The sequence below is a fragment of the Cutaneotrichosporon oleaginosum genome (genome assembly GCF_008065305.1).
Source record: "Cutaneotrichosporon oleaginosum strain ATCC 20508 chromosome Unknown ATCC20508_contig03, whole genome shotgun sequence".
NCBI lineage: Eukaryota > Fungi > Basidiomycota > Tremellomycetes > Trichosporonales > Trichosporonaceae > Cutaneotrichosporon > Cutaneotrichosporon oleaginosum.
In genome coordinates, this window is record NW_027072172.1 from 224,780 (window position 1) to 252,593 (window position 27,814).

General features: G+C 62.5%; 11 protein-coding genes across 11 annotated transcripts; 3 read left to right on the forward strand and 8 right to left on the reverse strand.

The window, feature by feature from the left end:
• Positions 1–395: 395 nt before the first annotated feature.
• COLE_03273 (uncharacterized protein) lies at positions 396–3,167 on the forward strand (the record flags this gene model as incomplete). The annotated part of the gene is made up of 1 exon (XM_018423489.2): positions 396–3,167. One exon carries the CDS (start codon positions 396–398, stop codon positions 3,165–3,167), a length of 2,772 nt encoding a protein of 923 aa, XP_018278064.1.
• A 344-nt stretch (positions 3,168–3,511) lies between these two features.
• Positions 3,512–4,546, forward strand: COLE_03274 (uncharacterized protein; the record flags this gene model as incomplete). Its single annotated transcript, XM_018426749.2, has 2 exons — positions 3,512–4,298; positions 4,329–4,546. 2 exons carry the CDS (start codon positions 3,512–3,514, stop codon positions 4,544–4,546), a joined length of 1,005 nt encoding a protein of 334 aa, XP_018278065.1.
• Positions 4,547–4,787: 241 nt separating this feature from the next.
• COLE_03275 (uncharacterized protein) lies at positions 4,788–5,046 on the reverse strand (the record flags this gene model as incomplete). The annotated part of the gene is made up of 2 exons (XM_018423490.2): positions 4,788–4,964; positions 5,011–5,046. The coding sequence occupies 2 exons, from the start codon at positions 5,044–5,046 to the stop codon at positions 4,788–4,790; spliced, it is 213 nt and encodes a 70-aa protein (XP_018278066.1).
• Positions 5,047–5,664: 618 nt separating this feature from the next.
• Positions 5,665–8,759, reverse strand: COLE_03276 (uncharacterized protein; the record flags this gene model as incomplete). Its single annotated transcript, XM_018425438.2, has 4 exons — positions 5,665–5,769; positions 5,980–6,512; positions 6,546–8,234; positions 8,282–8,759. The coding sequence occupies 4 exons, from the start codon at positions 8,757–8,759 to the stop codon at positions 5,665–5,667; spliced, it is 2,805 nt and encodes a 934-aa protein (XP_018278067.2).
• A 1,221-nt stretch (positions 8,760–9,980) lies between these two features.
• On the reverse strand, positions 9,981–12,435 carry COLE_03277 (uncharacterized protein; the record flags this gene model as incomplete). Its single annotated transcript, XM_018423491.2, has 2 exons — positions 9,981–11,807; positions 12,331–12,435. 2 exons carry the CDS (start codon positions 12,433–12,435, stop codon positions 9,981–9,983), a joined length of 1,932 nt encoding a protein of 643 aa, XP_018278068.1.
• Positions 12,436–13,442: 1,007 nt separating this feature from the next.
• On the forward strand, positions 13,443–13,616 carry COLE_03278 (uncharacterized protein; the record flags this gene model as incomplete). The annotated part of the gene is made up of 1 exon (XM_018423492.2): positions 13,443–13,616. The coding sequence occupies one exon, from the start codon at positions 13,443–13,445 to the stop codon at positions 13,614–13,616; it is 174 nt and encodes a 57-aa protein (XP_018278069.1).
• A 663-nt stretch (positions 13,617–14,279) lies between these two features.
• Positions 14,280–14,987, reverse strand: COLE_03279 (uncharacterized protein; the record flags this gene model as incomplete). Its single annotated transcript, XM_018419368.2, has 1 exon — positions 14,280–14,987. One exon carries the CDS (start codon positions 14,985–14,987, stop codon positions 14,280–14,282), a length of 708 nt encoding a protein of 235 aa, XP_018278070.1.
• A 651-nt stretch (positions 14,988–15,638) lies between these two features.
• COLE_03280 (uncharacterized protein) lies at positions 15,639–16,124 on the reverse strand (the record flags this gene model as incomplete). Its single annotated transcript, XM_018419367.2, has 1 exon — positions 15,639–16,124. One exon carries the CDS (start codon positions 16,122–16,124, stop codon positions 15,639–15,641), a length of 486 nt encoding a protein of 161 aa, XP_018278071.1.
• A 274-nt stretch (positions 16,125–16,398) lies between these two features.
• Positions 16,399–17,604, reverse strand: COLE_03281 (uncharacterized protein; the record flags this gene model as incomplete). Its single annotated transcript, XM_018419366.2, has 1 exon — positions 16,399–17,604. The coding sequence occupies one exon, from the start codon at positions 17,602–17,604 to the stop codon at positions 16,399–16,401; it is 1,206 nt and encodes a 401-aa protein (XP_018278072.1).
• Positions 17,605–19,540: 1,936 nt separating this feature from the next.
• COLE_03282 (uncharacterized protein) lies at positions 19,541–22,526 on the reverse strand (the record flags this gene model as incomplete). Its single annotated transcript, XM_018423493.2, has 8 exons — positions 19,541–19,830; positions 19,869–19,943; positions 19,986–20,151; positions 20,893–21,056; positions 21,229–21,751; positions 21,782–22,179; positions 22,405–22,427; positions 22,459–22,526. The coding sequence occupies 8 exons, from the start codon at positions 22,524–22,526 to the stop codon at positions 19,541–19,543; spliced, it is 1,707 nt and encodes a 568-aa protein (XP_018278073.1).
• Positions 22,527–23,213: 687 nt separating this feature from the next.
• Positions 23,214–27,583, reverse strand: COLE_03283 (uncharacterized protein; the record flags this gene model as incomplete). Its single annotated transcript, XM_018426750.2, has 4 exons — positions 23,214–26,206; positions 26,334–26,445; positions 26,503–27,268; positions 27,441–27,583. The coding sequence occupies 4 exons, from the start codon at positions 27,581–27,583 to the stop codon at positions 23,214–23,216; spliced, it is 4,014 nt and encodes a 1,337-aa protein (XP_018278074.1).
• Between the last annotated feature and the right edge of the window lie 231 nt (positions 27,584–27,814).

Sequence of the window (27,814 nt, forward strand, 5' to 3'; positions counted from 1 at the left end):
AGTGTCGTTGTTTAACTCACAAATAGTAGTGTGCGGCCACTGGAGAACTTGGCAACCCAAGGGGCCTTGGAGAGCGTATCGTCATAGCGCTGGAGTAAGCAGCTGGATTGGAATGGAGACGAGCTGGTGCCGCCTTCCCGGGAGCCGCTTGGCTCAAGCCTCCCACATAAAAGCCCTTCCAGACTGTCCGCAAGTTCTCGCGACTCACCTCGTTATATGTTGACATGACGAGGGCTGTTAAGGAGGATGCTGACTGAGAAGGCAACCGCGCGTTATTTGGTTCGCACGACGAGTCTACGAAGGGGCCACGCGAGACTGCTCCCGCTCACCTCCACATCCTCCACGCCGGTCGAGTTATCGACGCGTTTCAACACTCCTCAACTAGAAGCTAGAGCATGGCAAGCGCAAACGGCGAGCCGGCCGTCGTCGACCTCACCGATCCACCTCCGAATGATGCGCCCGATGCAGTGGACCCCTTATCCTCGCTCGGTGCTCTCGCCGCCTCCCTCGACTGCTATGACGACGACGTCCCTGCCTTCCTCAACGGTCTGCTGGCACCACATCTCCCTCAGGCACTGCCGTCGGGGCAGTTGGCGCCCGACCTTGCGCCGATCGATCGACAGCTGGGCGAGCTGCTGACCAGGCTTTCGCTTCTCTCGCAGGACACAAGTGGGGCGCTCGAGCAAAGTATCCATGATATCAGTCGCAACGTCCCTCGCCTGACGTACGACCTGCAATTCATGCGCGAGAGCGCAGTCTCGCTTCAATCGTCGCTCCACCTGGTTCAAGATAGAGTGGCACGGCAGGCGGCGCCGGCCGAGTCGGACAGTGACGAGGCGAAGACGCACCGCGCGCTCGAGCGACTGGGTCACCTTGACAAGCTCAAGACCCGCATGGAGAGCGCGCGCGATATCCTAGCCGAGGCTGAAAGCTGGAGCACACTTGAGGGAGAGATTACCTCCCTTATTGCCGAGAAGAGATGGACGAAGGCTGGACAGCGCCTCGCGGAGGCAGCCAAAAGCCTGCGCGTCTTTCAGTCCGCTGAGGGCGAGTACGAGAGCAAGCGCTCCCTCCTGGTGTCGTTGCAGAACGAACTGGAGACAGCGCTCTCTGCTGCGCTCAAGGACGCGATCGCGCGCGTTGACACTAAGGAATGCGCAAGCTTCCATGATGTGTTCCGCATGATGGACCGAGGCAGCGAGTTCCAAACCTACTATTTCGCCGCGCGGCGCGCACCGATCTCCAAGGCGTGGGCCGAGGCCGAGCTTTCCGACGCCGACTCACCGTCTGAAGACGGTCTGCCTTTCACCGTATTCCTTCCACGATTCTACGCGACCGTGCTGAGCACATTGAACGCCGAAAAGTCGCAGATTGCGGCCATCTTCCCGGCGGAATCGACGGCCAATGTCCTGGGGGCCTTCTTCCAGGCTGCGCTTGACGATCTTTCACCATCAATGCAGTTCCGCCTGTCAGCCGTGAGCGAACACCACGGCCCACAGGCGCTTCCCGAAATCATACGCGCATTCAAGGCCACTGAGGAGTTCGGGCACTCCGTTCAAGGCTTGATGGACAAGCTCTCGGGCCTCGATCGACGAATCTCCAACGTGTCTGGAAGTTTGTCGCCCGCAGGGCCTGCCTCTCCTGCCGCAAGCACCGCTCGTTTGCGCCGCGAGCCGTCCCTTTCCTCCCCATCTTTCGCCTCACCTCACACCCGCCACGTAAGCGTTTCACACCGCTTCTCCCGCACATTCTCTTTCGCGCCGGAGGTCTCATCGCCCACCGGGTGGGAGGGTAGTCTCTACGAGCCCTTCCACGACCTTCAAGTGTCCTATCCCGCCATGGAGAAGAAGTATCTCGGCTACCTGCTGGCGAATGATCCGCCGCTCAATGGTGAAATCAGCGAGGAGAACCCTGCGCGCACGCTCACGAGCCGCGCAACTACACTATTCGCGCTCGCCGAGGACGCCGTCGCCCGCTGCTTGGCATTGACGCACGGTTACGGAGCGCTGGGACTGCTCGAAGCTTTGGCCGGAACAGTGGCTGAGTTCCTCAGCGACAACAAGGGCATTATCGAGGCTGCGCGTGGGGCTGCTCGCCGCGGGGCAGGTCACGACACTCTGGACCTTGAAGGGTTAGACTACTCCCCGCAGGATTGGGGTGCCTTTCAGCTGGGCTTGCATGTTTTGGAAGCGTGCCGGGACGTGCGTGATCGGCTCTCCGCATTCGAGCGGAAGCTGCACGCTGCCCTGTTGGGAATTGCGTCAACGCTCGCTCTCACTCCTGCTGATGGGCTGACGTTTCAACGCACCGACACTACGCTCGGCGCTATCACTCTCCTACAACAGAGCACACTCAACAGTGCCGAGCTACACGCGCTCGTCTCGGGCCTATCAAGTGACTCTTACCCTCTCCCCGCCGCCCGCGAAGCGCTTTCATCCTTTACCCGCGCTGCTCAAGTGTTCCTCCAAGGCATCATTCTCCGGCCCCTGCAGAGCCACCTCGATGCCTACCCATCCCTCAGCGTGTGGGCGCAGCCTGAGAAACCGACACGGCGCGGGGAACTTGCCATTCCCTCCTTCTCGCTGTCGCCAACGGACACGATCCTCCGCGTGTCAGAAGGCCTGCTGAACCTGCTGCGTGTGTTTGAGGTGTATGCGGCCGATGATGCGCTGGCGTTTTCTATCGAGACGCTACCATTCGTAGACGTCGACTCCCTACGAGAGCTCCTCGCCCCGAAGGAAGAAGAGCGCGAGTTGGAGCGCGGTAGTGAGCGCGAACGAACGCCCAGCGGTGTTGGCAGCGGGCAGGCATCTCCGATCCCCGCCTCCACTACCGCTATCACTTCCAAAGCGGCCGCGACAGAACCTGCGCTGACTCCCGAAGCCGTCCTTTCGACTTGGGTGTCCAGCTTGGCTCTCTCACTGCTCTCCCACCTTACGCGCACAACGCTTCCGGCCATCCGCAGTCTGACTGCTCCAGGCGCTGCGCAGCTCGCAAGCGACTTGGCGTATCTGTCAAACGCCGTGAGGGCGCTCGACGTCGAATGGGAGGACTTGGAGCGGTGGCGTGAGGCGGCGGAGAGCAAGGACGAAGGGGAGTGGCGGAGGAAAAGTGACGGCAAGGGCGCATGGATCGCCGTGGGGCGTTTGAGGGGATGGGCGGTGTAGCGCTGCTTAGCATAACGGAGAAGCATGTATAGCATAGCATTGCGTGCGCTAGAGGTTCAAAGCCCGGTGTCGTGAGCCTCCTAGTCCAACCACCCTCCACTCGCGGGAAGGATGAGACACTCAAGCCCTTCTGCCTTGTAGTGTCAGATAAGGACTGGAGAGCAGACATGGCATTCGGGCGCATGTGAATCGAGATGTCTGACTAGAGACATGTTGAAGGCATGAACCGGCAATGATAACGGCTAAAGAACTCCGGCGATCGGCCCGAGATCGTTCTTGTTGACACCTCAATCACTTATACCCACTCTGACCATGTTCATCGCCACTTGTTCATAATATCTACCATGGTCACCATAACGCCCTATGAGCCCGGCGCGCCGACCGACGCGCTGCACGCGATCTGGGAGGCAACACTAGGCACGACTCCCTCCTACTCTCTCCCACCTGGCAAGCTGCACGCGCTGCTGAACTATCCCACGGCCCGCGTCTTCCTCGCGCGCACCGACGAAATCGTAGGCTGGGCGCTGACATACACGATTCGGGCCGGCACGGCCGTCGACCCGTCGATGCAGCATCTGCGCGGCGGCCTCTCCGCGCTGGCCGTGCATCCCTCACACCAGCGCCGGGGCGTCGGCTCCGCACTCCACTCGGCGGCGGTAGCGTACCTCGAGACGGCGGTGCGCGCGAGCTTCGCGGCGTCGACGCCGCGGCCGACGGAGGGCGCGATCCAGCTCGGCTCGGCGTTCCCCCGCATCTTCCCCGGCCTGCCCGAGGGCGCGCCGGCGATCGACTTCTTCGGCAAGCGGGGCTGGACGCTCGGCGAGCGCGCCACGGACCTGTACGGCGCGCTGCCGAGCTGCGTCGACTTGGGGCAGTTCACGGCGCCGGCGGAGGCGAAGGGCGTGGTCTTCCGCGCCGCGACGGCGGCGGACGCCGACACCGTCATGCGCATGCAGCACGCCGAGTTCGGGGGCTACTGCGGGTGGCCGGACCTCTTCGCCACCTTCTTTGAGGCGGGGCGCGCACAAGACATCCACCTCGCGTTGCGCGGCGGCGAGGTGATTGGCGCGACGCTCGCGGCCGTCAAAGGCAGTCCGGCGCATGTGCGCCTCGCATGGCCCGACACGCTGGGTGAGCTCGCCGCGACGCAGCTGACGCCAGGTGAGGCGTGCGGCGTGATTGCGTGCGTTGGCGTGAGCGCCGCGGCGCGCGGCACAGGTGCCGGCGTCGGGCTGACGGCGGCGGGTATGGTCGAGCTGACGCGGCGCGGCGCGGACGGCGTGTTCATCGACTGGGCCAGCATGCTGGGATTCTACGAGCGGTTCGGCGTGCAGGCGTGGGCGGCGCCATATGTGACTGCGACGCGGAGGGTGACGTAGCGAAGCGTATGGACCAGCATAAGCTACTTGTGCCTATGACTAACAGAGGCTTCTCACGCATAGCTTGCCTTGCGCCACACTATGCGCCGCGCATTCCCATGCCCCATGCTTCCAGACTGCGTTCACTCGCCTCAGTGCTCCGCTCAATGCTCCCTCCGCCAGGTGTGCTTGATAAACTGCATCGGGGCCGGTTACGCGGCCCCTCCCTTCACTATAGAACTACTGCTCCTCTAACGTGCACTTAGGCGACGTTGCGGTTGGTGTTGTCGCCCGAGATGGCGTCGCCGATCTTCTGAGTGGTCGACTTCTCCTGCTGGGGCTGGACGGCCGAGGCGACGGCGTCAGCCTTGCCCTTGACGAAGTCGGTGGCCTGCTCGAGGACGGTCTTCTGCGAGTCGGGCTTGGCGGCGGAGGCGAGCTGGGGTTAGCGTCGATCTTAGAGCTTGGTGAACGGAGAAACTCACCTTGTCACCGAGTCCCTGGCGGCCGATGTCAGACATGTTGATGTGGTGTTGTGTGGTGGGTGGTGGTGGTGCGGAAAGAGCAGAGGAGAGAGAGTTGTTGAGACTGAGACTGACGAAGAGAGGCACACCGCAGCAACGCTTTATATCAGCGTCTCGGCGCCTCTGTCGTGCACCCAACTTGACCAGCCGGACCAGCCCTCCCCCAAACAAGCACGCACAATGGCATGCTGGCACGCTTGGCTGGTGGCTCGACAGTCGTGGATGATGTCATTTGGGCAGTGCGGAACGGTTATGACGTCGTGCCACGGTCCATCCCACACCCCTCCCGCTGTGGCTGTCAGCCTCTGGACGTGACTGTTCTCGTCGCTCCACACAACGTCATCCTCACCGACAGTTCTGGGCTCCGTCCCGCCGCCCGCCGCCGAGCTCACGCTCACTTCTAAGTGGTGTTCCTTGCCCACTCACTCCCGCGCCGGTTGCGCACATCACTGTCCATACGTCATACAAGGCCAACAGTCATGTTCCGGCCCTTCTAGCACTCTTCTCCCTCGTGCTGCCATCCCCGCCCCGCTTCCGCTCTGCTCGGACATGACGACGTCGGTTGGCGGCCAGTCGTCGTGCCGAGACCAATCGCGACGATCATGGCTGCGGACCCTATGCTATTGGCGCCCTGCGCAGTCTGTTGACCAGTCCCGAGATCCGAGAGAGGTCGATCGCCCGTCCGTCTGATTCGACCGCAGTGGTCAACCCGTCCAGCATCTGCTGTCAGCACAATGAAGCATGGACGGTGGGGTAAAGTGCGTCATAGGCGCAGCCTCGGTGATCGGCGATCGAGCATGCCGACACGACGCGCAACACGCGTCGAAGCAACGCCGCATTGCGTCACGCGTCGGCACAACTCGGTGGGGGCTCGCTCGTGCATGACCGCGCGCGGCTTGACGCCTCCTCCTCCTGGGTGAAACTACTCACATCGTCAACCTGGTCCACCGACACCTTAGCACACAGAGCGATGACCTTGCGGTACTTGATTGCGCGGTCCGCGCCGTCGCCTTCAAGCTCGGCCGCCCGTTCTTCAAGCAGCTTGGCTGCTCGTTCCTCCCACGCCGCGATGCGGCGAAGGGTGACGAGCGCGCCAGCCTCTCCTTTGACCGGGAGGGGAAGGTCGTCGACCATGTCTTCGCTGTCTGCCTTCGGTCCCGCGCCGGGAAGGAGGGGAAGGCCGATACCGAATGCCGGAGGAGGCGCGGTCTCGCCTTCGAGTACCGTTCGTCCCGTCCAGTCGGCATCAGGCGCTTCGAGCGCGCGCTTCGCATTAGTTGCTCGTTCCGCCTGCTGCTCAAGTTTTGTAAGCTTCTGCCGTGCGGCCTCGACCTGCTGCCTCCGCTCGGCAAGGGTGCGGGTTGCAGTGCGCACGTTCTTCTCGACCTCGTTCAGCGCTACGACTGCCGTCTCCATGTCGGTACCATGGGCGCGGTTGAGACTCTCGAACAGGCCAGAAATGTCTGCGGTCAGCTTGACAGCGGCTTGCCACTCACTTTTCAGCACATCCTGACTTCGCTTCTCGGGACGCTTGATCTCGCTCTTGAGCTGCCCAACGGCCGCGTCCGCCGGAGCGACGGTGAGCGCATCGACTTCGACGCCAAAGTCACATGGTCTCAGGCCGAGTTTGTTCGCCTTGGTCTTGTCCGCGCCGGCGTCAAGGAGCAGATTCACCAGTGGCTTGGAGCCCATGCGTGCCGCAACATTTAGCGCCGTGTCCCCGCGCACATCTTGCAGGTCCACGAGAAGCTTGAGACTGATCCCCTCGGTGTTGGACTCGCCGTTCTGTCGCTTCTCCTTGTCCTTGGCCTGTTCCCGTGCAACGTGTCCAAGCACCTCGGCCATGTATCCCCTTGCCGCGGGTTGGCGCCCCTTCAGACCAGACGAAAATGCGATATGGTGAATGACGGAGCAGTACGCGTGGTCGAGGGTACGCACGCTCTCGCCAAGATGCTCCGTCAGGAGTTCGCCAAACGTCCCGGCGTCCGCAAGATTCGTGGTGAGGACCGAGCGGATCAGCGGCGTTTCACCAGCATAGTTGCCGCGGTGGATATCGGCGCCAAGCTCAATCAGTTGCTTGATCACCCCCATGCGACCCAGCGAGCACGCCCAGTGCAGCGCCGTGTGGCCCTGCTCGTCGATAACCATGTCAATGTCCCAGTCCGGTGTGGCGTCTGCCGCCAACTCGAACACCTGCCGCACATCGGCGTTGTTGGTCTGGAACAAAGACAGAAGCTGCTGTCTGCGCCTATGCGACTCGGCGCTGAGGCGTGGCTTGAACGGCTTCGAGCTCAGACGGAAGTTGGATGGCAGTGGCGGTTTCTCGCGCAGCTCATCGTCGTCCTCCTCCTCGTCGTTCGACGCAGAACCTTCCTTGCCAGCAGAAGGCTCCGCGTCACCTGTCCTCGGCCGCTTGTTGGGCGGCTCCCCAACAGCGACTGGTCGCGGTGCCGCACTAATCGGCTGGGGCTGACCATACGGGTCGACGTACATGTCCGACGGGGGCGGCGGCAACCCCTGCATCGGCCCGGCGCCGCCGTGCCCGTTAATTGTGGCTGGAGGCTGCAGCTGCGGTGGGGGCGGTGCCTGTTGCTGCTGCTGCTGATGTTGATGCTGCTGTGGTGGCTGCTGTCGGTGCTGCATCTCAATGGGGGCGTCGAGGCGCATCTGCTGCTGTTGCGGCGGCTGAGGGGCCTGCTCATACCCCATCTGGTGCATCGGGTGGTGAGGATGGTGCTGTCCAGGATGACCCGGGTGCTGCTGCTGCTGGTGCATGACAGGGTGAGGCTGCTGCTGCTGGCTGGGGTGGAAGAACATGGGACCCGGCTGCATGTGTTGCCCCTGTTGCGGGTGGTAGAGCATCTGCTGACCTCCAGCCCCCATCATCTCTGGCCCGCCAGGCCCCATGTGCTGCTGCGCAAACTGTGGGGGAAGGGGCATGTTGCCAGTGTGGTGGAACGGCGACATCATGCGGCCGCCAGAACCCGCTGAGCCGGGGGGCATCATGCTCGATTGTGCGGCCGCGGCGTTCTTGCTCGGTGTATTACCGCGCATCGGCAGCGCGGGCGGGCCAGTGGGCGAGGGGACAAAGTCAAAGATCGGCGCGAGGTACTGCAGCACGCCGACTTGCTCGGCGAGTGCTCGCCCGCGGTCCAGCGGAATCCATGTCCCCTGGTACTTGCCATCTGCCTGTCAGCATGGGGATGTCTGAACCCGTGGTCAAGCAACTCACATCCCCCCTGCACCTTCTCGTGCTGCTGCTTCTGCACCTGCTTCTCAAGCATCTTGGTGCGCACACTCTTCGAGATGCCAGCGACCTTGAGGATCTGTGTGGCATTAACCCAGCTGTCCGCCATGCGGCGCATGACGCTAATGTTGCGGATCATGGCCTCGTACACCGGGATCTGCGAGTACGCCGACGCGTACACCTTGACGTTACCTGCTCCGCCAATGTCGCCCTGTGGAACCTCGCCGGGCCGCGGACCCATGACGGCCTGGAACACATTGTGCTGCGAGTTCTGCGGGGTGTGCGTGCGGGAGCCGCGCCCGCCAGACTGGTACTGCTGGGGCGGCGGCGGGCCGTGCATGCCGCCGGGAGGCATGGGGGGCCGGATCTGCTGCATTTGCGGGTACGGGCGATTCGACATCTCTGGCGATAAGGCGGGGAGCAAGCCTGGTGCCGACATGCCACTGGGTCCGGAGTTGGACATCTGCTGGTTCTGGCCCTGTCCGTGCTGTTGCCCGGCCTGCTGGATGCTGGTGTGAGCCGACGTGTGATTGTGGTTGCGCCACGGCATGGCAGAGAGGAACGGCAAACACGACGCCGCCGGCGCGCAGATGTGCGTCGCATCGACACGCAGCCGCCGCATATGGCATGAAGCGCGGCGCAGGTGCGAGGCGGCGAGGAGCGAGGAGCGAACGCGCCTCCACCGGGTCCCACGCACGTCCCTCGAGTCATCTCCACCAACGCGGTTACGCCAGATGCGCCATGTCCGCTGCCTCCACCCTCGCGCCCGCCAGTGTGTGCCATCGAGGCCGTCCACTCATCCATCTCTACCGCGTCACCGCGTCACTGGGTCCGCAGCCTCCGCGCCGCGTCGACACCGCGGATTCAGGCGCGTGCAGAACTACTCACTTGGGCTTTGCCTCCATGGTGGGTTCAGGGGCGGTGTCGCCCTTGGTGTGCGCGTCGGGCTAGTCGTGGGGGATCCAAGAGACTCGGCGGTGGTGGACGGCGACGGGGTAGTTTGACGCGCGGTGATGGGACAAGACGCGTGTTGGAGGGTGGATGCTCTGCGTGGGATGCGATGGGATGGATGGAGATGAGGCGAGGAGGAGACGAGGAAGGGCGGGACGCGGGTGGTGAGGAGCCAGCCCACATCCACCCCCTTATTTGGGCGACGCGCCTTACAAGGAGAGGCGCGTACACCAACTAGCATATTTGATCCCGCTATTACCTCACCCAACTCCCCTCTGTCCGCTTTGGGCAATTAATTGCCTGCGCGCAATGAACATGGGCAAGCTGCCACATGACAAGTGCTGCCTCCATATCATCGTCCTCGTATGTTCTCACTGCCATGTCTGTTCATGCGACTTGGACAGAGTTGATACGTCAGCAGATATTGTCTGCTAAGTAATAATGTGTCTCATTGGAATGTCCTGCACGCTGCGCGTTGCCCTCCACTCACGCGCGCAACCCTGTGCCGCGTCGAGTCCTTAACCCTGCTCTTTCTCTCATCGGATGGCGCGCGACGTATATGATCAAAACATCCACTCCGCGCGTTCTCCGTCTCTCTCCAATACATCATTTGACCTGCTGCGTGCTATTCTCCTTTGGACTAGCGCATTATGCCGATGCATCGACACAAGTTCAACAATCCTAAAAAACACGTACGCGCCAGCGCGACGCGCGTACTAGACTCGTACAAACACTAAATGCCACCGTAAGCGTCGTCCATGCTGTCTGACCGGCCACGCCCCTGGTCAGGAGCGCTGCTCGGAGCTGGGGCCGGGGTGGCAGTTAGGGGAGGAGAGGAAGGCTTCTGCTGCTGGGGGATGGCGGGGAGAGGGCGAGGCGCAGCCGCGGCCGCAACGATGGATGGCGAGGCGGTGGGGACCGTGACGCGCTGGGCGACGGACGTCTCGGCCGGGACGGGGCCCTCAGGCATGAGCGGGGTCACCGATGACTTTGGCGTGGGGACCTCGGTGAGAGGCGAGAGCGGGACGCCATGCTGGTAGGGCTTGACCGCGCTGAGAAGGTCCTGTTGCTGCAACTGCATCGTCGGTGAAAGAGGTGGCGCAACGGTAGGGCTTGGGACGCCGGCAGCACGTGCAACCTCGTCGTACATGCGATGCGAGTCGTCCTCATAAGGCTGAGCTCGCGCCATCGCAGCAGCGACTGCTGGGGAAGGGACCTGGTGAGCAGGAATGTCGTCGTTGTGGAGCGAAACGGGGCCCATAAGCGGGCTCATGGGCTGCATGGTCGGAAGAGGAGGGGCAGGAGCATACACGACAGACGCGGGCATGAACGAGACGGGCGAGATAGCGCGCTGGTCGTACATCCCGGACCCAGAGTGGTGAGCCTCGGCCGTGGCGAACGACTGAGGCGAGAAGTTACCAGGCTGCTGGTTGAGTTGACCCATGTGAGGAGGAGCAGCCATGTGGTCGTCGGCGTAACGGTCGTCGGCATACATTTCGGCGGCAGCAATGTCATCGTAAGACTGAGGGGGCTGAGGACGACCAAGGGGAACCGGAGCGACACCAGGGAATGTCTGACCGGGTCCGACAAGCTGGCGGGGACCGCCAAAGTTCTGCTGGTGCACGGGCGAGGTGGGCGAGTGAAGTGAGCCGGGAGGAGACATACGGTTGGCGTCATCGAAGGGATTGTGCTGCTGCTGGTGGTGATGGTCATAGCCCCACTGTCCATTCTGCTGCGTCGGTGTGTAGGGGCGGCCGTTGGCGTCGTAGGCCACGGCGACGGGAGCCGGGTCGGGGTAGGGGCCACTGCGGACGCCAGCGCCGTAGCCGGCCAAGTTGTTGTCCATCCCCGCCAACGAGTCTGGGCGCATACCATTGTCTGAGTAGAATCCGCGCTGAGGAGGCGGCTGGAGATCGCGCTCGCGGTTGTATGGCATGCCACCAGCGGGCGGCATGCCGCTGTAGAACTCCTCGTCGGAAGCGTTGATCTTAGGGTCATTGCGGTAGGGCGTGAGACCGTTGTCGTTCTCCTTCATCTTGGTCCACGCGCTCGCATGATGGTCATAGTTGCGCTCCTTGTACTTGCGGTACAGCCAGCCAGCTACACCACCAATGATGATGATTCCGGCAATGAGGCCGATGACAATACCAGCAATGCCACCTCCCGAGAGGCCCGTCGAGGCCGATTGAGCTTCGGAAGAACCGGTGGTCGGCGCAGCTGCCGGGTTGCGGGACGGCGTAACTGTCCGTACGCCTGACCTAGCAGCCGAGGACGTGGAGCGAGCGGACGAGGAGGTAACCGATGACCGGATAGAAGAGGATACGCGCGCAGAAGAGGATGATGAGGGCGGGGGAGCAGGCAACGGGGCGCCGACCATGCCCGTAGGTTGCGGTGCAGAAGTTGTAGCAGCCCTGGGCGCCGAGGAAGAGGATGCAACAGGCGCCCGCTGGGAGGTCGTCGGAGCAGCCGGCGCTGGCGCCGGCCTGCTAGTCTGGACGGGCGTGCTCTGCTGCGCTGGGGCCCTGGTGGTTGGAACCGCGGCAGGCGTAGTGGGTCGGGGCTGGGGTCAGTGCGTGTTCGCATTTGCGTTGTGCGTTGGAAGCCTGGAGGTGAAGAGGTGAAGAATGTGCCAAGCACAGAGATAATCCGCGCCCTCTCCGGCACATGCAGCAACCAGTTCACCAGAATAGCGCGCACACCAGCTGTATCTCACGTCCTCCGAAGGCCACAGCCGGCTCAGGTGGCTATGTTACGTCTGTAACCCACACTGCCGCGATCTGCCATGGCCTCCCGTCATAGGGGGGGCCAAGATGTGGATGGCCCTCCGAGGCAGCGGGCAAGCAGCAGTTGACGCAGAATGTGGCTTCCCGCGCCATCCGACGCCACACCCGAACAGACGGTCTTACAGGTCCGTGCGGGTGTTGCTTTGCAGCACCCCGAAACTGAGCCGCCACCTCTGCTGCTCCTTCGCTCGAGTTAAGCCTGCGACACGACCTCGGACCCGGCGCAAAGCCGCCATACAACGGGCGACACACACCGGCGGAATGGCCACCTCTGGTGACACCTCGACCGAGCCGGCTCACCTGGTTCGCGGCCGACAGCGACGCCTGAATCTGGCTGAGCACCGACGGGTTCATGCCGACCTGGCGACGGTGTGGGCCGGAGCGTCCGCGAGGTCCGTGGGCCATGGTGGGCTAGTGTGGTGTGGAAATCAAAGCGGAGAGCGGAGAGCGAAGAGCAGGCAAAGGAGGACAAGTCGTGAAGAATCGGGTGGGTGAGGGAGGGGAGGGAGGGGGTGGGGGTTGTCGGCGTGTCGACGTCGTGAGGAGGGAGCGTAAACGGCCAGCCGTTTCTTGTGTCGATAACGAGGGAGAGTTGAGAGCGAGTGAGAGAGTGAGTGAGTGAGCGATGAGGAGGAGAGTAGAGAACAGAGGAAGAGAGCACGTCGAGCAGGATGGGCGGGTCGGCCACTGCTCCAGGGCAGATTCCAGGGAGACCATGGTCCAAGACGCGACGGGAGGGGAATGACGGAGGCAATAATCAAGGGAAACGTGTAATAACCCTACGCCTAACAAATACCAATTAGCCCAAATAAGGTAACAAGAACGCGTCCCATCAGCCCTACAGTAGACCCTCCCTCAACTCTCCACGACGTGACAGTTTACACGAGTGGGCCTCGAAACGGTGACACTCGAGGGAGAGACCAAACATGTTGCATGCAGTTGTACTGTATGCAAACGTGCACTAAGAGCACCGCGATCGCAGATGTGAGACATTCAGCTGATCTGTGCGATCCGTGCCGGACAAGGTGCGCTCAGGGCACGCCATGTCCCTGACCCACGAAACGGCCACCCGACGTTTGTCGGGAACGCTCCGCTGTCCGTGGTTTCGGGGGTCCTCGTCCATCCTCTGCTCTCTGTCGTTCACGATCCATGATGCTGGACGTCAGTGGGTCATGACGAGAGCGTTCCGCGGCATCTCGTATATCCTCGGACACCGAGACGACCCAAAGCGGACCAAATTCGAATTCATCCGTGTCTATATCTCACGAAATGGCCAAATATACATCATGACGGAAGGGCTTGTGGCACGCCTCTGATTGAGACGGGCAGTTCGGCATCGTTCGTGCGAGATGATTCGTCTCTTTCGCTGTTCGCGGTGCCGAGAGCACGCAACGCCGTGCAGTGCTCGGTGCATGGCGTTGGGCAATCAACGCGTCGTATGCGCGACCTGCCGTGCCTCACCAACTTTGTGGCGCATTACCGTCATCCTCCCAGCCAGCGTTCTCTGTATCTCATCAGATCTCCGTCAACCCCTAAGAATTGACAGCAGCGGGATTGCAAGGACACAGCGTCGCAGCGATATGTAAACGATACCGGCGGATACTTGGCCCCCGCGGTGTGGTTGACGGCGCACGAACTGATATTCTCATGCCACATCTCCCACATGGGCTGGAGCCACAAAGGTCGCTCGCCTCACACACTACATTTTCCCAGGCTATAACCAGAACGTAGCCCCCTGTACTCATCCTCGCGGCTTGGTTACCTGCCTCCCATGCGCCATGCCCGCGGCCCGCGATCGTCCGGCTCCATTACCACACATTGTCTCCTGCTTAGCTCAGTGGTAGAGCGCGTCACTAGTAGGACATGACGCGGTCAGCCGTTCGAGTCGGCTAGTAGGAAGGGTGTGCTGTGGACTACAGACGTGCCTCTTTTTGGGCGGTTGGGCTTGGCGGGGGGGGGTGGGGGGGGGGCGAGGCGCTCGGGGACGACAGGAGGGACGAGTGTCGAAGGAGACAGGGTGCTATGGCGGAGCTCCACTTGCCGTGTTTTGACACATGCGCGGAGTAGGAAGCATTATTGTTCGAACGACCCGGGTTACTGAAGAGCGGTTGAGAGTGGATGGAGCTTCCACGGAGCTTGCGTATCTCTCGCCGCTTGGCGGCGTTTCGGTTCAGAACTCGATTTCCCCTGTCAGACATCGCCTGTACACCCCCTATATCTCGCTGAACCCGTCTCTCATTGCTCACACTTCACGAATGATGCACTGCGCCCACGAACCCTCCACGCAGCCTCGAGGACTGGTGGCACTCGGCTGCTTCACACCTCTGGACGGCGCCAATCCACAGCGACCCCGCTCCGCCCGCCCTCTCGCACCTCCGTGTCGTGCACGGCTCGTCCCAGTTCCTCGGACGCCCGCACTCCGCGGACACAGCACTCGCCGACATGACACCGCGACACTGACGTGCGCCCGCCACAACGCACCTCCACGCGCACCTCCTCCATCGCGCACGGCGCATGCAGCCGCACCCGCTGCCCGCGCAGCGCCTGCCCGCGCACGCCTCGGCGTGCCGTCCGCGCCGCCTGCGGCCGTGCTCGCTCTCTGCTCGTAGCGTCCGCCCTCGGCCCACGGCCCACGGCCCACGGCCGCGGCCCACCGGCCCGCAGGCGCTGCTCCCATAGCCAGGCCGGATCGGCGGGCCGATCTTCCTCGCGCCGACGCCGATGGCGTGCTTCACAGGCTGCAGGAGCGAGGTGCGTGAGTGCGCCGACGGGGTCAGCCGGACGTGTGGCCGGCACGGCGCTTGTTCCGAGGCACGCCGCGCGGCAACGATCAGAATAGCCCGACCCCGGCCGCCCGCACAGCAGCGTGACACCCTGCCTTGCGCCGCCGCCAACATTGGTACGGCCGTGCGAGAGTCCTGGAGACACGCGGGGCGGCCCGCCGCATCGCGTAGCATGCGATAGCTCGGGCATACGTGGAGAGGAGATGCGACGTGTGGCTGCGGTTGATCAGTAGTCTCCAACGTTCGCAGACTCGTATAGCCCAAGCCAACATCAGTCTATCGTCTATGAGCGCCTACTTGCGCAGCGCGGCGGCGAGCTGTTGCGCCTCGCTTGGTGCGTACGCGGGGGAGCGGCGGCGGGGCGGGGGCGGGGGCACGTCGGCGGCGGGCTTGGCGCGCGGGCGCGGGGCGTTCCACCAGCGCATGGCGGACATGAGGGGCTGGCCGGCGGCGACGAGGAGCAGGCCGATGAGCACGAAGGGCGCGACGCCGAAGGCGCAGACGGCGAACGCGGCGGACATGATCAGCCGCAGCGCGAGCGAAGGTTGCGGGTTGGTGAGTTTTTGTGCTGGCATCGTGGGGTGGGTGTGGGAGGAGAGGAGTGGGTGAGGGGAGGAAGAGACGTGGGCGTGGGCGTGAGCGGGAGGGCGTGATGGAGTCGGAGTAAGATGGAGTGCGAGGCAAGGACGGGGCAGCGACTGAACGCGCCGCGCGGACCGTCCGACCAAGATTCCGTTGGTGACACGCCACGTGAGGTGTGGTCTGTGCAATCTCCAGACTTTGCCCCCGCCTCGCACGGAGCCAGCCCCCGCCGACGCTCATGGCTCATGCCATTATGCTCGCTCGTAGCGTGCTTCGCATCGAGGCATGAGACGGGACGTGACACTCAGATGGAGCGAGGTCGAGACGCGGAGAACGCAGAGAACGAGGAGGACGCGGACACGGAGAACGCGGAAAACGCAGAGAAGCGGAGAACGCGGAGAACGGGGCTAGCGCCCGCTCGCCAGAGCGCCTCGCAGCGCGTGAGGCGCGCACGTTCACGCCGCCGACATTCTGCTGTAAGATGAGATGAGAAGAAGAATAATCAACTGGAAGAATGTGGGATCCTCGGGCTGCAAGCTGCAAGCTCGGCCTACGTGGCCACTGGACCGAAGCGGCGACACGGCTATGGCGACATGACGTCGAGTCTCGACTCGCGACTCGCGAGCGCGAGCGGCGCAATCTGCGGATCTGCGGAGACACGCACGTTCGCTGCGAGTTGTGGCGGCGACTCGCACCTTTCGATCTCCCCGTAGGTGGACCTCCAAGCATCAGATAAGCTCCCAGGCTATCCAGCGATTCCCACAAACCAAACCCCGTTCCTGCTTTCCGACGACGCACATCCCCTCCTCCCCCCGCACCTCCGCGGACACATCCTGCCCTCCTCCGCGGGTCCGCTTGCCCCGCCGTTGGGCTGCTGCTCTGCCCACCTACACAAACTCGGCTCCCCTAAAGGCCCTTCCCTTCCCACACTCGACACTCTTATACACTCCAACTTCTGACATGTAGCGTACATAGTACATATTACTCCACGTACCACCTCGGCCTAGCGATCGACGTCCATCCCCTTGCCATCCTTCTCCTCGTCCTCGGCGTGCACCGACGCCTCACGCTCCCTCTTCGCCTCCGTCGTCATCGTCCGCGCCGCCTTGGTTGCCGGCTCATCCTCGTCCCCACTGCTCCCGGCGCGCGGGAAGAACATGGTATCGGGATCGCGCGGATACACCTGCGTGATAACGCCGGGGGGCGGCCACACCTCGGGAACAGCGCGCGCAATGATGCCCACACGCCCATGCCCGCTCGGCGGCAGCTTGTCTGTGTATGGCGCCAGCGACGTGCTGTGCGTCCACGCCGGCGCGACACGCAAGCTGCGCCCGCGGCCCACGACCGCTGCATTGGCGTGGTAGCGAGGGTCAGCAAAGCCGCCAAGCTTGTCAATGTGCCGGCGCACCGTGCGCGCGGCAACGGACGGGTTTGGTGCACGCGGGTGCTCCCGGTGGTCACCGAGGGCTAACCTCGCCAGAGGACCCGAGAGGGGGCCGGGTGCGTCGTGCCGAGGAGGTGTAGAGGCCGATGAACTTCCGGCGCTGTCCGAGTGGTGTGGAGGCGCGTCACGTGCGCTGCTGGTCGGAAAGCCAGTGGGCGAAGCAGGGCGGGAGCGTCGATGGCTCAGCGGCAGGCTGTGGCTATGGACTTGGGCACTGTGGTGGGCGTGCGCGTGGGAGTTGGTGTGCGAGTGGGAGCGCGAGTGAGTCGGCGGGGCTGGTGGGGCATGCATGACCGGCTGGGGGTGCACCAGCCCGTTGGTGGGTGCGGAATTCAACAGCGACGCGGGAAGGGGGCAGCCGACTCCGTCACGCACCTCGCCGCGAAATCCAGTCGGGGTAGTGGGTCTCGAGCGCTTGCGGACGTCCCATGACTCTCGCTCCGCCACAAACAGTGGCTCAGGCCATCCGGCCAAAGCGACCATGTATGGCGCGTGTCCGAGGCTGCCGGTGTGACTGTTGGAGTGACTTGTGCTATTGCTGTGGCTGTGCGAGTGACTCGACGCGCCATGGCTGAGAGTGCGGGCCATTGTAGAGCCGAGGCTCGTGCCGGGCGAGGTACCTGCGCTCGGCGGTGTGCTCGCAAAAGTCGAGGCTGAGCTGCTAAGGGGGGGTACGGGTGCCCCTGGGATGGGAACGGGGACGGGGCGCAGCGGGGCTGGCGGCGAGTGCAACGCCGTGCGACGCGGCGAGGTGATGGGTGGCATGTGGGGGCCGGCGAGGCTGCCGGACGGGCGAGTTGAGGTGTTCAGAGAGGGCCGGTGGCGGATGCGTGGGAGTTGACGCGCGAGCACCGGCGCTTGCTAGCGGTCACGATTGGGTTGATGAAGATTTGGAGTTGAGTGGGTGTGGGAGGGGAATGGGCGGTGGTGGGGTGTGGGGTGTGTGGGAGAGTGAGTGAGTGGTTGATGGTTGATGGTGGATGGGTGATGGGTGATGGATGATTAACAGCAAGTGGATGGGATGGAGCTGAGTAGAGGATAGACGAGAGAGACGAGGAGAGACGAGGAGAGTTGTCTGAAGAGATGAGATGAGATGAGATGAATTGAATGAATGAATGAATGAAGAGGATGAGGACGAGGACGAGGTTGACGGCAATTCCAAAGAGTAATGAGGCCAGGACCAGAGTGTTTGGAAATAGACGGGGGGAAGGAAGGAAGGTGGGTGGGTGATGGCGGCTGGGTGAAGAATGGTCGGCTGCGAGGGTTGCCGGGTGCGACGGGGTGGATGATTTGCGACGCCGGATGCGCCGGGTGGGGGGGGGGATGGTCCGAGCGGAACTGGACAGCTCGAGTTTTATTACTCTTCTGTATTATATAAAAGATGCTCAAGTCGAGTAGACGAGCAGACGAGACATTGAGAGGATCGGGGCGAGTGCTTATCATGTCATTCATTGCCCAGCGCCCAGCCATGCGCTCGACCTTTGCGGGTGGATAGAATGCCGGTATCCAACACAGCTAGTCGCATCGGCCTGCACCATACCCGTCGGCTCCTCCTCGTCCGGCCATGACGGCGTGGTTGTCTCATGCATGCGGCTCTGCTCATCTGCTAGCGTTAGCTCTCTGCTCTCTGCTCTTGTCCACTCGTGCTCTTGTGCTCTCGGGCTCTTGTGCTCTCCAGCCTCCCAAACTACTTTCTTCTCAACACCGGCGGTCTTGCATCTACCCTCGTGCTCTTCTCTTCTTCTCCTCTCATCCTCTTCTCCTCTCCTTTCCTTCTCATCCCTCCTCCCCCCCCTCCCCCCCCCCCCCTTCATATACTCTATGCATGCATCCCTCCCTCCTCCCGGCCACAAACAGCCGGTGCGGAACCCTTCGGATCGAGGCGGCGGCGTTGCCCTATCCTCCGCTCGTGATCGGCGGAGCCACCATGCCCCACTAAGCGCCCCATGTGCCACCATTTCATCCCTGGCCATCAGGCCATCTGGCCAGCTGGCCACCTTGCTAACGGCCACAGCGGATACAGCGAGGCTAGTGGCGCCATGATGGCGGACGCCCGATCCGACTCGTTGCCGACGTAGTGCGCTCTCTCGCTCAACTCGTCCACTCGTCCATCAACACCTCGGGTATCATCGACCGGCATTCAACGTCATCCAATCTCCACATGACCCCCCGGGCTAAGATGATGATGCAGGTTTCCGGAGCTGGCCGGTGCCGCATGCTAGTGCCAGTGCTTACAGCGCTTACGCTTCAGCTCTAGCTCCAACTCGAGCTCTCGCTCTCGCTCTACTTGGCTGCGCTAACGAAATGGAAAACCATGGGAATCTCCCGACGTCCAGCCGAAGCGATACCTGGGCCCCCGCTTCCACGCCCGTTTTCGAATTCGGACAAGCTCTCTTCATCGAGCCGACTTCCGCAGCCTCCTTGCTATTGATCCTGTGATTGCATGCAAGCCATGCAAGCCATGCACGCCATCCAAGCCCGGTTATGTCACCCCCCTCGCCTCTTCATCGCCTCCTCACCATCTCCTCGTCTCCTGCTTTCCTGAATGAGCCTGCGCCTGAACCCCTTGTGGCTTGTGATCAAGGTCCACCACCCTATCGCCTCGCCGCCGACCACCCACTTATCCCCGGCTATCAACTTGCGTTTTATTACTGCGCTGCATACGAATCACCTCCTCGCTTCCCTCGCTATCTCACAGCCATCATAACACGCGACGCGACCGCGCTGCAGCCCGCCGCTCGCGTCTAATCCCTGCAATCACGCTCAGGATTAACGCGAGTACGCACGCCAGCGCGCTCACCCGGATCGCAGTGGCATAGCACTCGCGGCCCATCAGACACTCGTGCGTCTCGCTCGCCCGGGCAAGCTGCTCGGCGGAGTCTCCGGCGCGTTCGCCTATACGGCTAAACCCATGAACACCGAGACTCCTCGCTATCGACTTTGACGGAGCGTCGCTGACGCGGCCGACCGTGTGGCGATCGTACACACGTCCTGTGGTCAGCGTGCACTTCTTTTGACTTGTAGCGCACCAAAGAGTGTCAGGAAGATGTTGCCGCCCACCACCGGAGCCATGCTAGTAAAGCCCCAATTCTGGCCAAAGTGGGCTACCGTCAGCGTTCCGCCCGCCATATCTCAGCCCAACTCACACATCCCAAACCACTCCAGCACTAGCATGGGCAGGACATTGAACAGCGCGCCGTACGCTGTCCCGAGTGCTGCGGATACCATCCACAACCGGCTCACGTCGGTCGTCGCCAGCACCGCCATCTCGGCCCCAATGAACATGACCGCGACAAGCGGCAGGAACCATATCTAGCGTTAGTTGCTTGCCGGCATTGCCGTCGTATATCAACTGCGGCCGACCGTCCGACATCCCCACGGGGCAGCACAACGTCTGATTTCGAACCACCGGCAATCCAAGGCTGCAGCTCCAACATTCCTCAACTCATGCTTGCCTCCCCAAGAGTCTCAAGAGCTGTGACCAGCATGCCAAGACACCGCCCGTAGAATGTGCAGACGCACATGCCCCTTCGACATCCCGTGCCCAGCCTTTTGGCGATGGGCCGAGGCTCCAGCGATGCCCCAGTCTCGCTTGTGCACGACGTCATAACTCTGCTGGTTTCCGCTTGCAAGGTTGCCGTGTTTGACTCGGGCTTCTCCATCATCGATGGCTGGCTGCTTTGCCGTTGGATACAGATAGATTTCCACGGAAAACGCCGATGCTCTTCTCAAAACAAAGCAAGCGTCACGAGGCGCGAGCAAGGCAAGGGTAGGCGAGTTGAGCGATGAACACCGACAGGTGATGCTATCGCTAGCAATCTGTGGCGCCTCCGTCTCTGATCCAGCATGTGACGACACCATCTTGTCGCTGAACGCCGTCTCATGACGCATCGGACATCCGAGTTTGTTTGGTCGCAGAAGACCGAACGGTGGGGCCTTTAGACCACATGAGCTGCCGGCAACACATGAACCCCCACAATGAACCCCCCACACAGGAAGCCCCCGCACACACGAAGCCCCACGGCAAGCTCCGGACTGATACAACAGACTCACCCTTCGCACGCCGAAACGGAGCTTGACGAGATCGCTGACCGCGCCTCCCAGGATACGGCCGGCGCAATTAAACACCGAGATCGTGGCCACCTGGGAGGCCTGCATGGCGGCCACCTTGTGGGGGTCGTAGTCCCATCCTTTGCGAGCGAGTGCGAGGGTGACGGCTGGGGTCAGAGGAGGTATTCAAACTCTCGCCCATCTGTGATCTTTTGCAGCATGCAGCCGTTGTCGTAGGCTGTTCGCCGTTTGCGACTCTCGTGGACCACTCTCCGTAGGGCACTCTAGGCCACCTTGCGTAGGCCTTCTCCGCCCCGCTCTCTCCTCGCAACCACTCACCGCCGACATTGTTGATCCACTCGAGCCCTACGCCGCACAAAATCGCAAGGATCGAGAACAGCAGCAAAAAATCCGTCTCCTTGAACAGCCCCGGCGGGCCGATATGGATTTCGGTCGGGGGCAGGCTCGCGGTCGAGCTGCGCCTCTTGCGCGATCCGGGGGTGCGCGGCGTGCGCGGCGTGCGCATCGGCGTCTCCGCTTCGCCTGCGAGGGGCGTGCCAATGCGCGACGGCGTGCGGGGGAGGAGGGGGTCGTGTGCCGTCGCCTCGTCAGCCATCTCGACGTCGGGCGAGCGCTCGCGCGACCTGCTCGGCGCGAGGTCCTGTCCTGGTTCGAGGAGGCCGGCTTGGTGCGCGAGCAGATCATCGTCTTCGTCAGAGAAGTCCGAGTCGTCTTCGTGTGGCGGGTAGGGGCGGACGAGGAAGGCGCCGACGAGGTCGGGCAGCATCGTGCCCCACGAAAGGACGAGGAGGAGGCCGCCGGCCTCGCCGTGGAAGAGGGCGTGGCCGAGCGCCGAGAACACCTGGTGTCAGAATGTCAATGCGGGACGCACGAAAGCACTGAGCCCAAACCCGGCGAGGACGGCGCCGGTCGCGCTCGCCCGCGTCTTGTCCGGGAAGCTGCGCGCCACGGTGTTCATCGCGCTGCCGAGGCCGGCGCTCCCCGCCGTGCCGGTGAAGAAGAGGGCCATGGCCAGCGCGGTCACGCCGAGCGTGGACGGCCCGTCCTCGTCCCCGATCGGCAGGGTGCCGCGGTAGAATGCGCGGGCGCCCTGGTATCCCACAAAGTTGAGGGCTGCTGCGCACGCCAGCGGGCCTCGGGGCCCGTAGAGGTCGATGATGCGCCCGAAGATCGGGCCGGTGAGGTACACGCCGAGGTTGCCGCCCAGGCCGACGAGGTTGATCTGGGTGCTGGACAAGCCGAGCTTGGAGGCGAGTTGTGGGGCGTAGCCTGTTGTCAGCGGTTGCCTCTGTCCTCCATCTTGTGTGTCTTCTTTGCCCTGTGCATGTCCGTCTTGCGCGCCCTCAACTCGTCCGTCTTGCGCGTCCTCAACTCGTCCGTCTTCCACGCCCTCTGCTTGCCCGTCTTCCACCCCCACCCCCCTTGTCCCCACCGTTGTCCGTTCAACGTGCGTCCCATCCGCCCTCCTCTGTCCTCCACACATTTGCAACATACCCGAATACCCATAATTCGATCCACTATCATCAGCGCGCCCCCTAGTGCACTCACCTAGCCAGGCCAACCAACACAGCCGCGATGAGCATGCGTATCCGCGGCGACACCTCCATGACGGTCATGTTGTGGCTGCTCGCTGGAGCGGGACAGGGTGCCGTGGCGGCGATGTTCAAGAAAGCCCAATAGCTGGAAAGGACAGAGATGGAATTGCACGGAGTGCGCGGCACGCGAAAGCAGCAATAAGAGGGTCGCGAAGATGCGAGTACGCGAGGCTGGTGCGATGGCAGGCGGAGGTGATGCCAGAGGAGGATGGGTGGACGTGTGGAGGCAGGTAAAGTCGCGTTCGTGCCGCTCGTGTTGCGCGGCCAGAGCGGAGCCAAACACAAAGTCAAGCCCACCCACCAGCGGACTTGGCCGGAAATGACACGGTACCTCCGCCTCCGCCGCCCAGCTGTACCGAGGTGCAGGTCAAGATATCTCGTGAACGATATGCACATCGCAGTGAGCAGCGCAACATCAGCTCGCGCAGACCAGCGCACGCGGTCGAAGCGTCGTCTAGCTGTGCCGGCAATGATGCTGCCGAATCGGAAATCAGTCCGGCTCTCATCCACGCGCGCTTAGTTTGACGCCATTCTCGCGTTATCTGCTCGCGGTCTCGCCTTATCGCCTACAACACTTTGTCTGGCGGCGAACGCCGCTCCCAAAGCCATGTCAAAACTCCATGCCATGAGATGCAATGCTACTAGGTCAGGTAGGTATAGTGTATATCGCCCTCCTCTCTCTCAAGATCTCTCCCTCTCCCCTCTCCCCTATTGCCCAGGCCACCCGGAACTGCCCTGCTTACTCGGCGAGACTCTCGCGGCCGGTAGAGGCCCTGAGCTATTCACCGCTGCATTGTTGGCAGCCTGCAACCGTGTAGGGCTGATGCCCCGCAGCTTGCCTTTAATGAGCATCTCCTCGCGGATGGGCGTGATGCCGCCAAATGGTGTGACGGCACCAGGTGTGACGGGCACGGAGCGGTTGTGCTTCATGTGCGCCTGGATGAGGTGGCCGGCGGCCAGGGCCGACATGAGCGACAGCTCGCCGGCCATGACGGCCGCACAGATGATGCGGGCAAGGCGCTGCGAGTTGGAGCCGGGCGCAGTGGGGTGTGCGCCTGCGATGCCGAGCATCTCGAGCATCGCGCGCTGGGGGCCAAGGATAGTACCACCGCCAACAGTGCCGACCTCGATTGAGGGCATAGAGCACGTAATCAGCAGGTCCTCGCCGTCGTTGATCGGCTCCATGAGAGTCATGCACATGGACGATTCGACGTTCTGTGCTGGGTCCTGGCCAGTAGCGAGGTAGATGGCGGTGAGGATGTTTGCGGCGTGCGCATTAAAGCCACCAATGGAGCCAGCCATGGCAGAGCCGATGAGGTTCTTCTTCATGTTAAGGTTGCAGAGCTCCTTGACAGTCGTCTTCAGGACACTCTTGACCGTAGCACCAGGAACAATACCCTCAGCGACAACGCTCTTGCCACGACCTTCGATCCAGTTGATCGCGGCAGGCTTCTTGTCCGTGCAGTAGTTGCCCGAGAGCGCGAGGACGTCCATCTCCGGGTAGCGGCGCTGGAGGACCTCGAGCGCCTTTTCAGTACCCTTCGAGATCATGTTCATGCCCATGGCGTCACCGGTCGAGGTGGCGAAGCGGACGTAGAGCGTGCGACCGGCCATAGCCGTCTTAAGCTTCTGGAGGCGAGCGAAGCGCGAGGTCGAGTTGAACGCGTCACGGAGAGTGTTGAAGCCATCCTCCGAGTCGATCCAAATCTTAGCCTCAGATGCGAGCTTGACGCTGGGGAAGTCGATAGCGGGGCCACGGGTCATGGCGTCCTGGGTGAGAACAGTGGTAACACCACCGCCAGCGTTGAGCGCCTTGCAGCCACGCGATGTGGAGGCAACGAGAGTCCCCTCGGTAGTCGACATGGGAATGTGAAGGAGCTGGCCATCGACATTGAGAGGGCCGGCGACACCGACGGGGATGGGCATGTAACCGATGACGTTCTCGCAGCAGGCGCCAATGATAGTCTTGTAGTCGTAGTCGTTCATGGGGAGAGCCGAGTGCTCCAGCGTCTGGGTGAGAGACGCGCGAGAGACGACGGCACGACGGACGCGGACGGCACGGTCAAGGTTCTTGAGCGACTTCTCGAGAGCATAAGGCGCAATCTTGCCCTTCTGCACAAGCATGATGACCTCCTCGTCGGACAGATTGTTGGCGCCAACACCGCCAGCAAAGATCTCAACGCACTCCTCGATGGAGCGGCGACCGACAAAAGTCATGTGGCTAGGGGTGCCATTGACTTCGCCCGAATCCGACTTGGGCATTGGCTCCGAGATGAGCGGAACATTGGGGGTCTGGGGTACAACAAGGCCAGCACCGAGGTGGGCGTGACCGTTGGCATGGCCGTTGGCATATCCGTTGGCATGGCCATTGGTCTTAGGGGTCTTGTCACCCTCAGTGGCGACCGGTGCCGCGGGGCGACCACCCATGAGCTTGCTACGAGCATCGGTGGCGCGCTGGGCGCGGTACTTCTGGAGGTCCGATGCCGAGCGGGGACGCTTGTCCTTGGGGATCTCGAGGCTGTCAAAGACTCCAACTAGGGCCTGGGCAGCAGCCGCAACCGGGCCCTTGCCACCGATCGAGTTGTGGGCAATACCCTTAAGGAGGTAGCCGTTGAGAAGGACCGAGATGACGAGGAGCACAACAACCCACTTGGAGATGACCGGGTCACCAACAAGCGTCGACCACTCGGACATGAAGCTGTCAATCGAGTCGATGCGCGAGACGGCCGGGCCAGTCTTGGACATGATGATCTGGGTGGGGGTAACGATCTGAACGATCATGTCGGTGTTGGGAGGCGACGCGGCGTACAAGGCCTCGAGGAGGGGAGAGAGGTCTGAGGCACGCGAGTCGACGCGGGGGGTGGGTGCGTTGTGGGTGAGGTGACGCTTGAGAGCGGTCTTCTCAGTAAGGGTGGTGCAGAGGTTGAGGACATGCAGGACGAGGAATGAGATGATGAGGATGAGCTTGAGGCGCGGGATGGGGTTGGACGGCTGGCCGTCCTCCTCGCGTGGGTCCTTGCCCTCACCCCAGAACGAAGTCTTGGAGGGGCTAGGCGACTCAGTGGCGCTGGCAAGGGACATGCTCGAAGCCGAGCGCTTGATGGAGGCCTTGTTCCTGCGCTTGCCACGGATGAGCTTGATGCGGTGAACCTCCACCATGACAACGAGGATCGCAATGAAGAAAGAGAAGAGGAAGAGGCAGTCCATGGCCATGAGGATGGCAGCGAGGTAGCAGAACTCGCGGAGGCCACCGATGCCCGAGGTAGCGCCAATGGACAGAATAGCGATCTCAAGCGCGTAATCGCGAACGATCGACATACCAACCGACTTGACGGCGTTGATCACGACCTGGTTGGCCGCAACGGGAACAACCCAGCGAATGCCGCGGCCGTCAGCGAGCTTCTGAAGACGCTCGAGGGGAGCGAGCTCGCGGTGGAGGGTTGAGAGGTCGAGGCCGTTCGCGTTGGGCTCGTCCGAGAAGTCAAAGCTCGGGGAAACGTCAGGCGAGGCGGCAACGGGGGCAATGTCGGGGCTCTCAAAGATGGCGCGCGCCAGGCGGAAAGGCTTGTCAAAGCCGACGGTGATTACGAGGAAGGGAATTGCCTCGGAGAGACCAATAGGGTCGACAGGGACGTTGAAAATGTACGCGCAGAAAACGGCAGTAACAAAGGCAAAAGTGGATGACACGAGCGTAGCAAGAGCTGGCACGTTAGAACAATGCGACGCGAAACGGAGGCCGGAGTCGCGTGCGGAATGCGGGGGTCGCGCCACCACACGTGGCGCGTCCCTCCAAGATCCGGTAACGGGGCATCCATTACGTGCACTCACCGAGCCAGAAGTGGGAACCGAGCTTGCGCATGTTCATGAAGAGCTTGACGAAGGACGCGTGCATGAGCACGTAGCCGAGGAGAACGACGAAAACGTCGGCCGAGTCGGCGTTCTAAAGAGGTCAGCTCGGTCTCATTTGACGTCTTATGGGAATGCGAGAGCGACTCACCTTGGCAAGCGTGTAGAAGCGAAGCACGAGCGCACGGACAGCGTAGGCAAACCAGCGCACGTTGCGAATGACCGTAATCTGGTCCGCGGCGTCGGCACCACGCTTTTCGGCAAGGCCCGAGAAGAGACCGCCACCGTCAATGTTAGGCAGAAGAGCCCATCGGGGAGGCTCAGTGGCGGGAGGAAGAACGCGGACAGTCGTGTTGGTGCTGGGGGCGGTGAAAGTGGGAAGGCGAGCAAGACGCTCAAGGTAGGTCATGGTCGGGGTGCCGGGGGCTGGTGCGCGGAGGACGAGGTTGAGCGTCATCTGGTCCGAGTGCAGGGGGTGCGCCTCTAGCTTGGGCGCAGCTGCGCCCGCGCAGTTGGCACCGTAACACAGGTCGGCGTACGTGTACGTCTTGTCGCGGACAGTAACAGCCAGGTCCTTGAGGAGCCACTGACGCCACTCCTCTGCAGCCGCATCTGAGCCATCCTCACGCAGCACAGCAAAGGGCTTGACGATGGCGATCGACGCGCATTCACCAGCCTTGTTGCCTCCCTCCTCCTTGGGAATAATGTAGCCACCCTCTAGCGCATTAATCTTGATCGCGCTCTGGAAGTCGGCAGCAGAGAGGGGCGACCAGTGCTGATTTGAGCGCGACCACAGGGGCGTGTGCGCATATTCTGCACGGCCAAAGTGGGCAGTCGTACCATCGGCAGGAAGGCCGTTGGCAAGACGCGCAAGGTGGACGGGGCGCGTGGGCGGCGCGGCGACGGGAAGGTTGAAACTGCGGTTGTCAGAAATATTCTTTGCACTTTTGGAGCATGTCTCGCTAAGCGTGCAGGTGAGGGGGGGGGGGGGGGGGCGATTGCGGTTGCGGTTGGCGGGGATGGCCGATCAAATCACTTGGTTCGGGTGGGACGCGTTTTGGGACCGGGAAAGGGGGGAGTGATACTCACAAATCAGAACCGCGGATGGCCTGGAGGAGCTGGAAGTATATGAGGGTAACGATAACAAAGGTGGCGGTGACGACCTCGATGGGCGCCGAGGCGCAGATGGTCGAGAGCCCGACAAGCGCCGAGCGTACGGTTGAACGTATCATGCCCAGATAGCGACGGGTCCTAGAGGCCCTGGTGGGACACGGATGGAAGGAGGGGTAAGAATGGGGGATGGCAAATGGGAGCGCGTAGAGAAAGTGGCCACCGCTGGGAGAGAAGAAGACTGGCGGGGCGTCGCTATGAGGGTGGACGTGAGCAGTGGTACGACTCGCAGTAGATGCAGATGGAGCAAAAGGGAGGTGTTGACGATCGGACGATGGCGAGTGGTGGTGTTG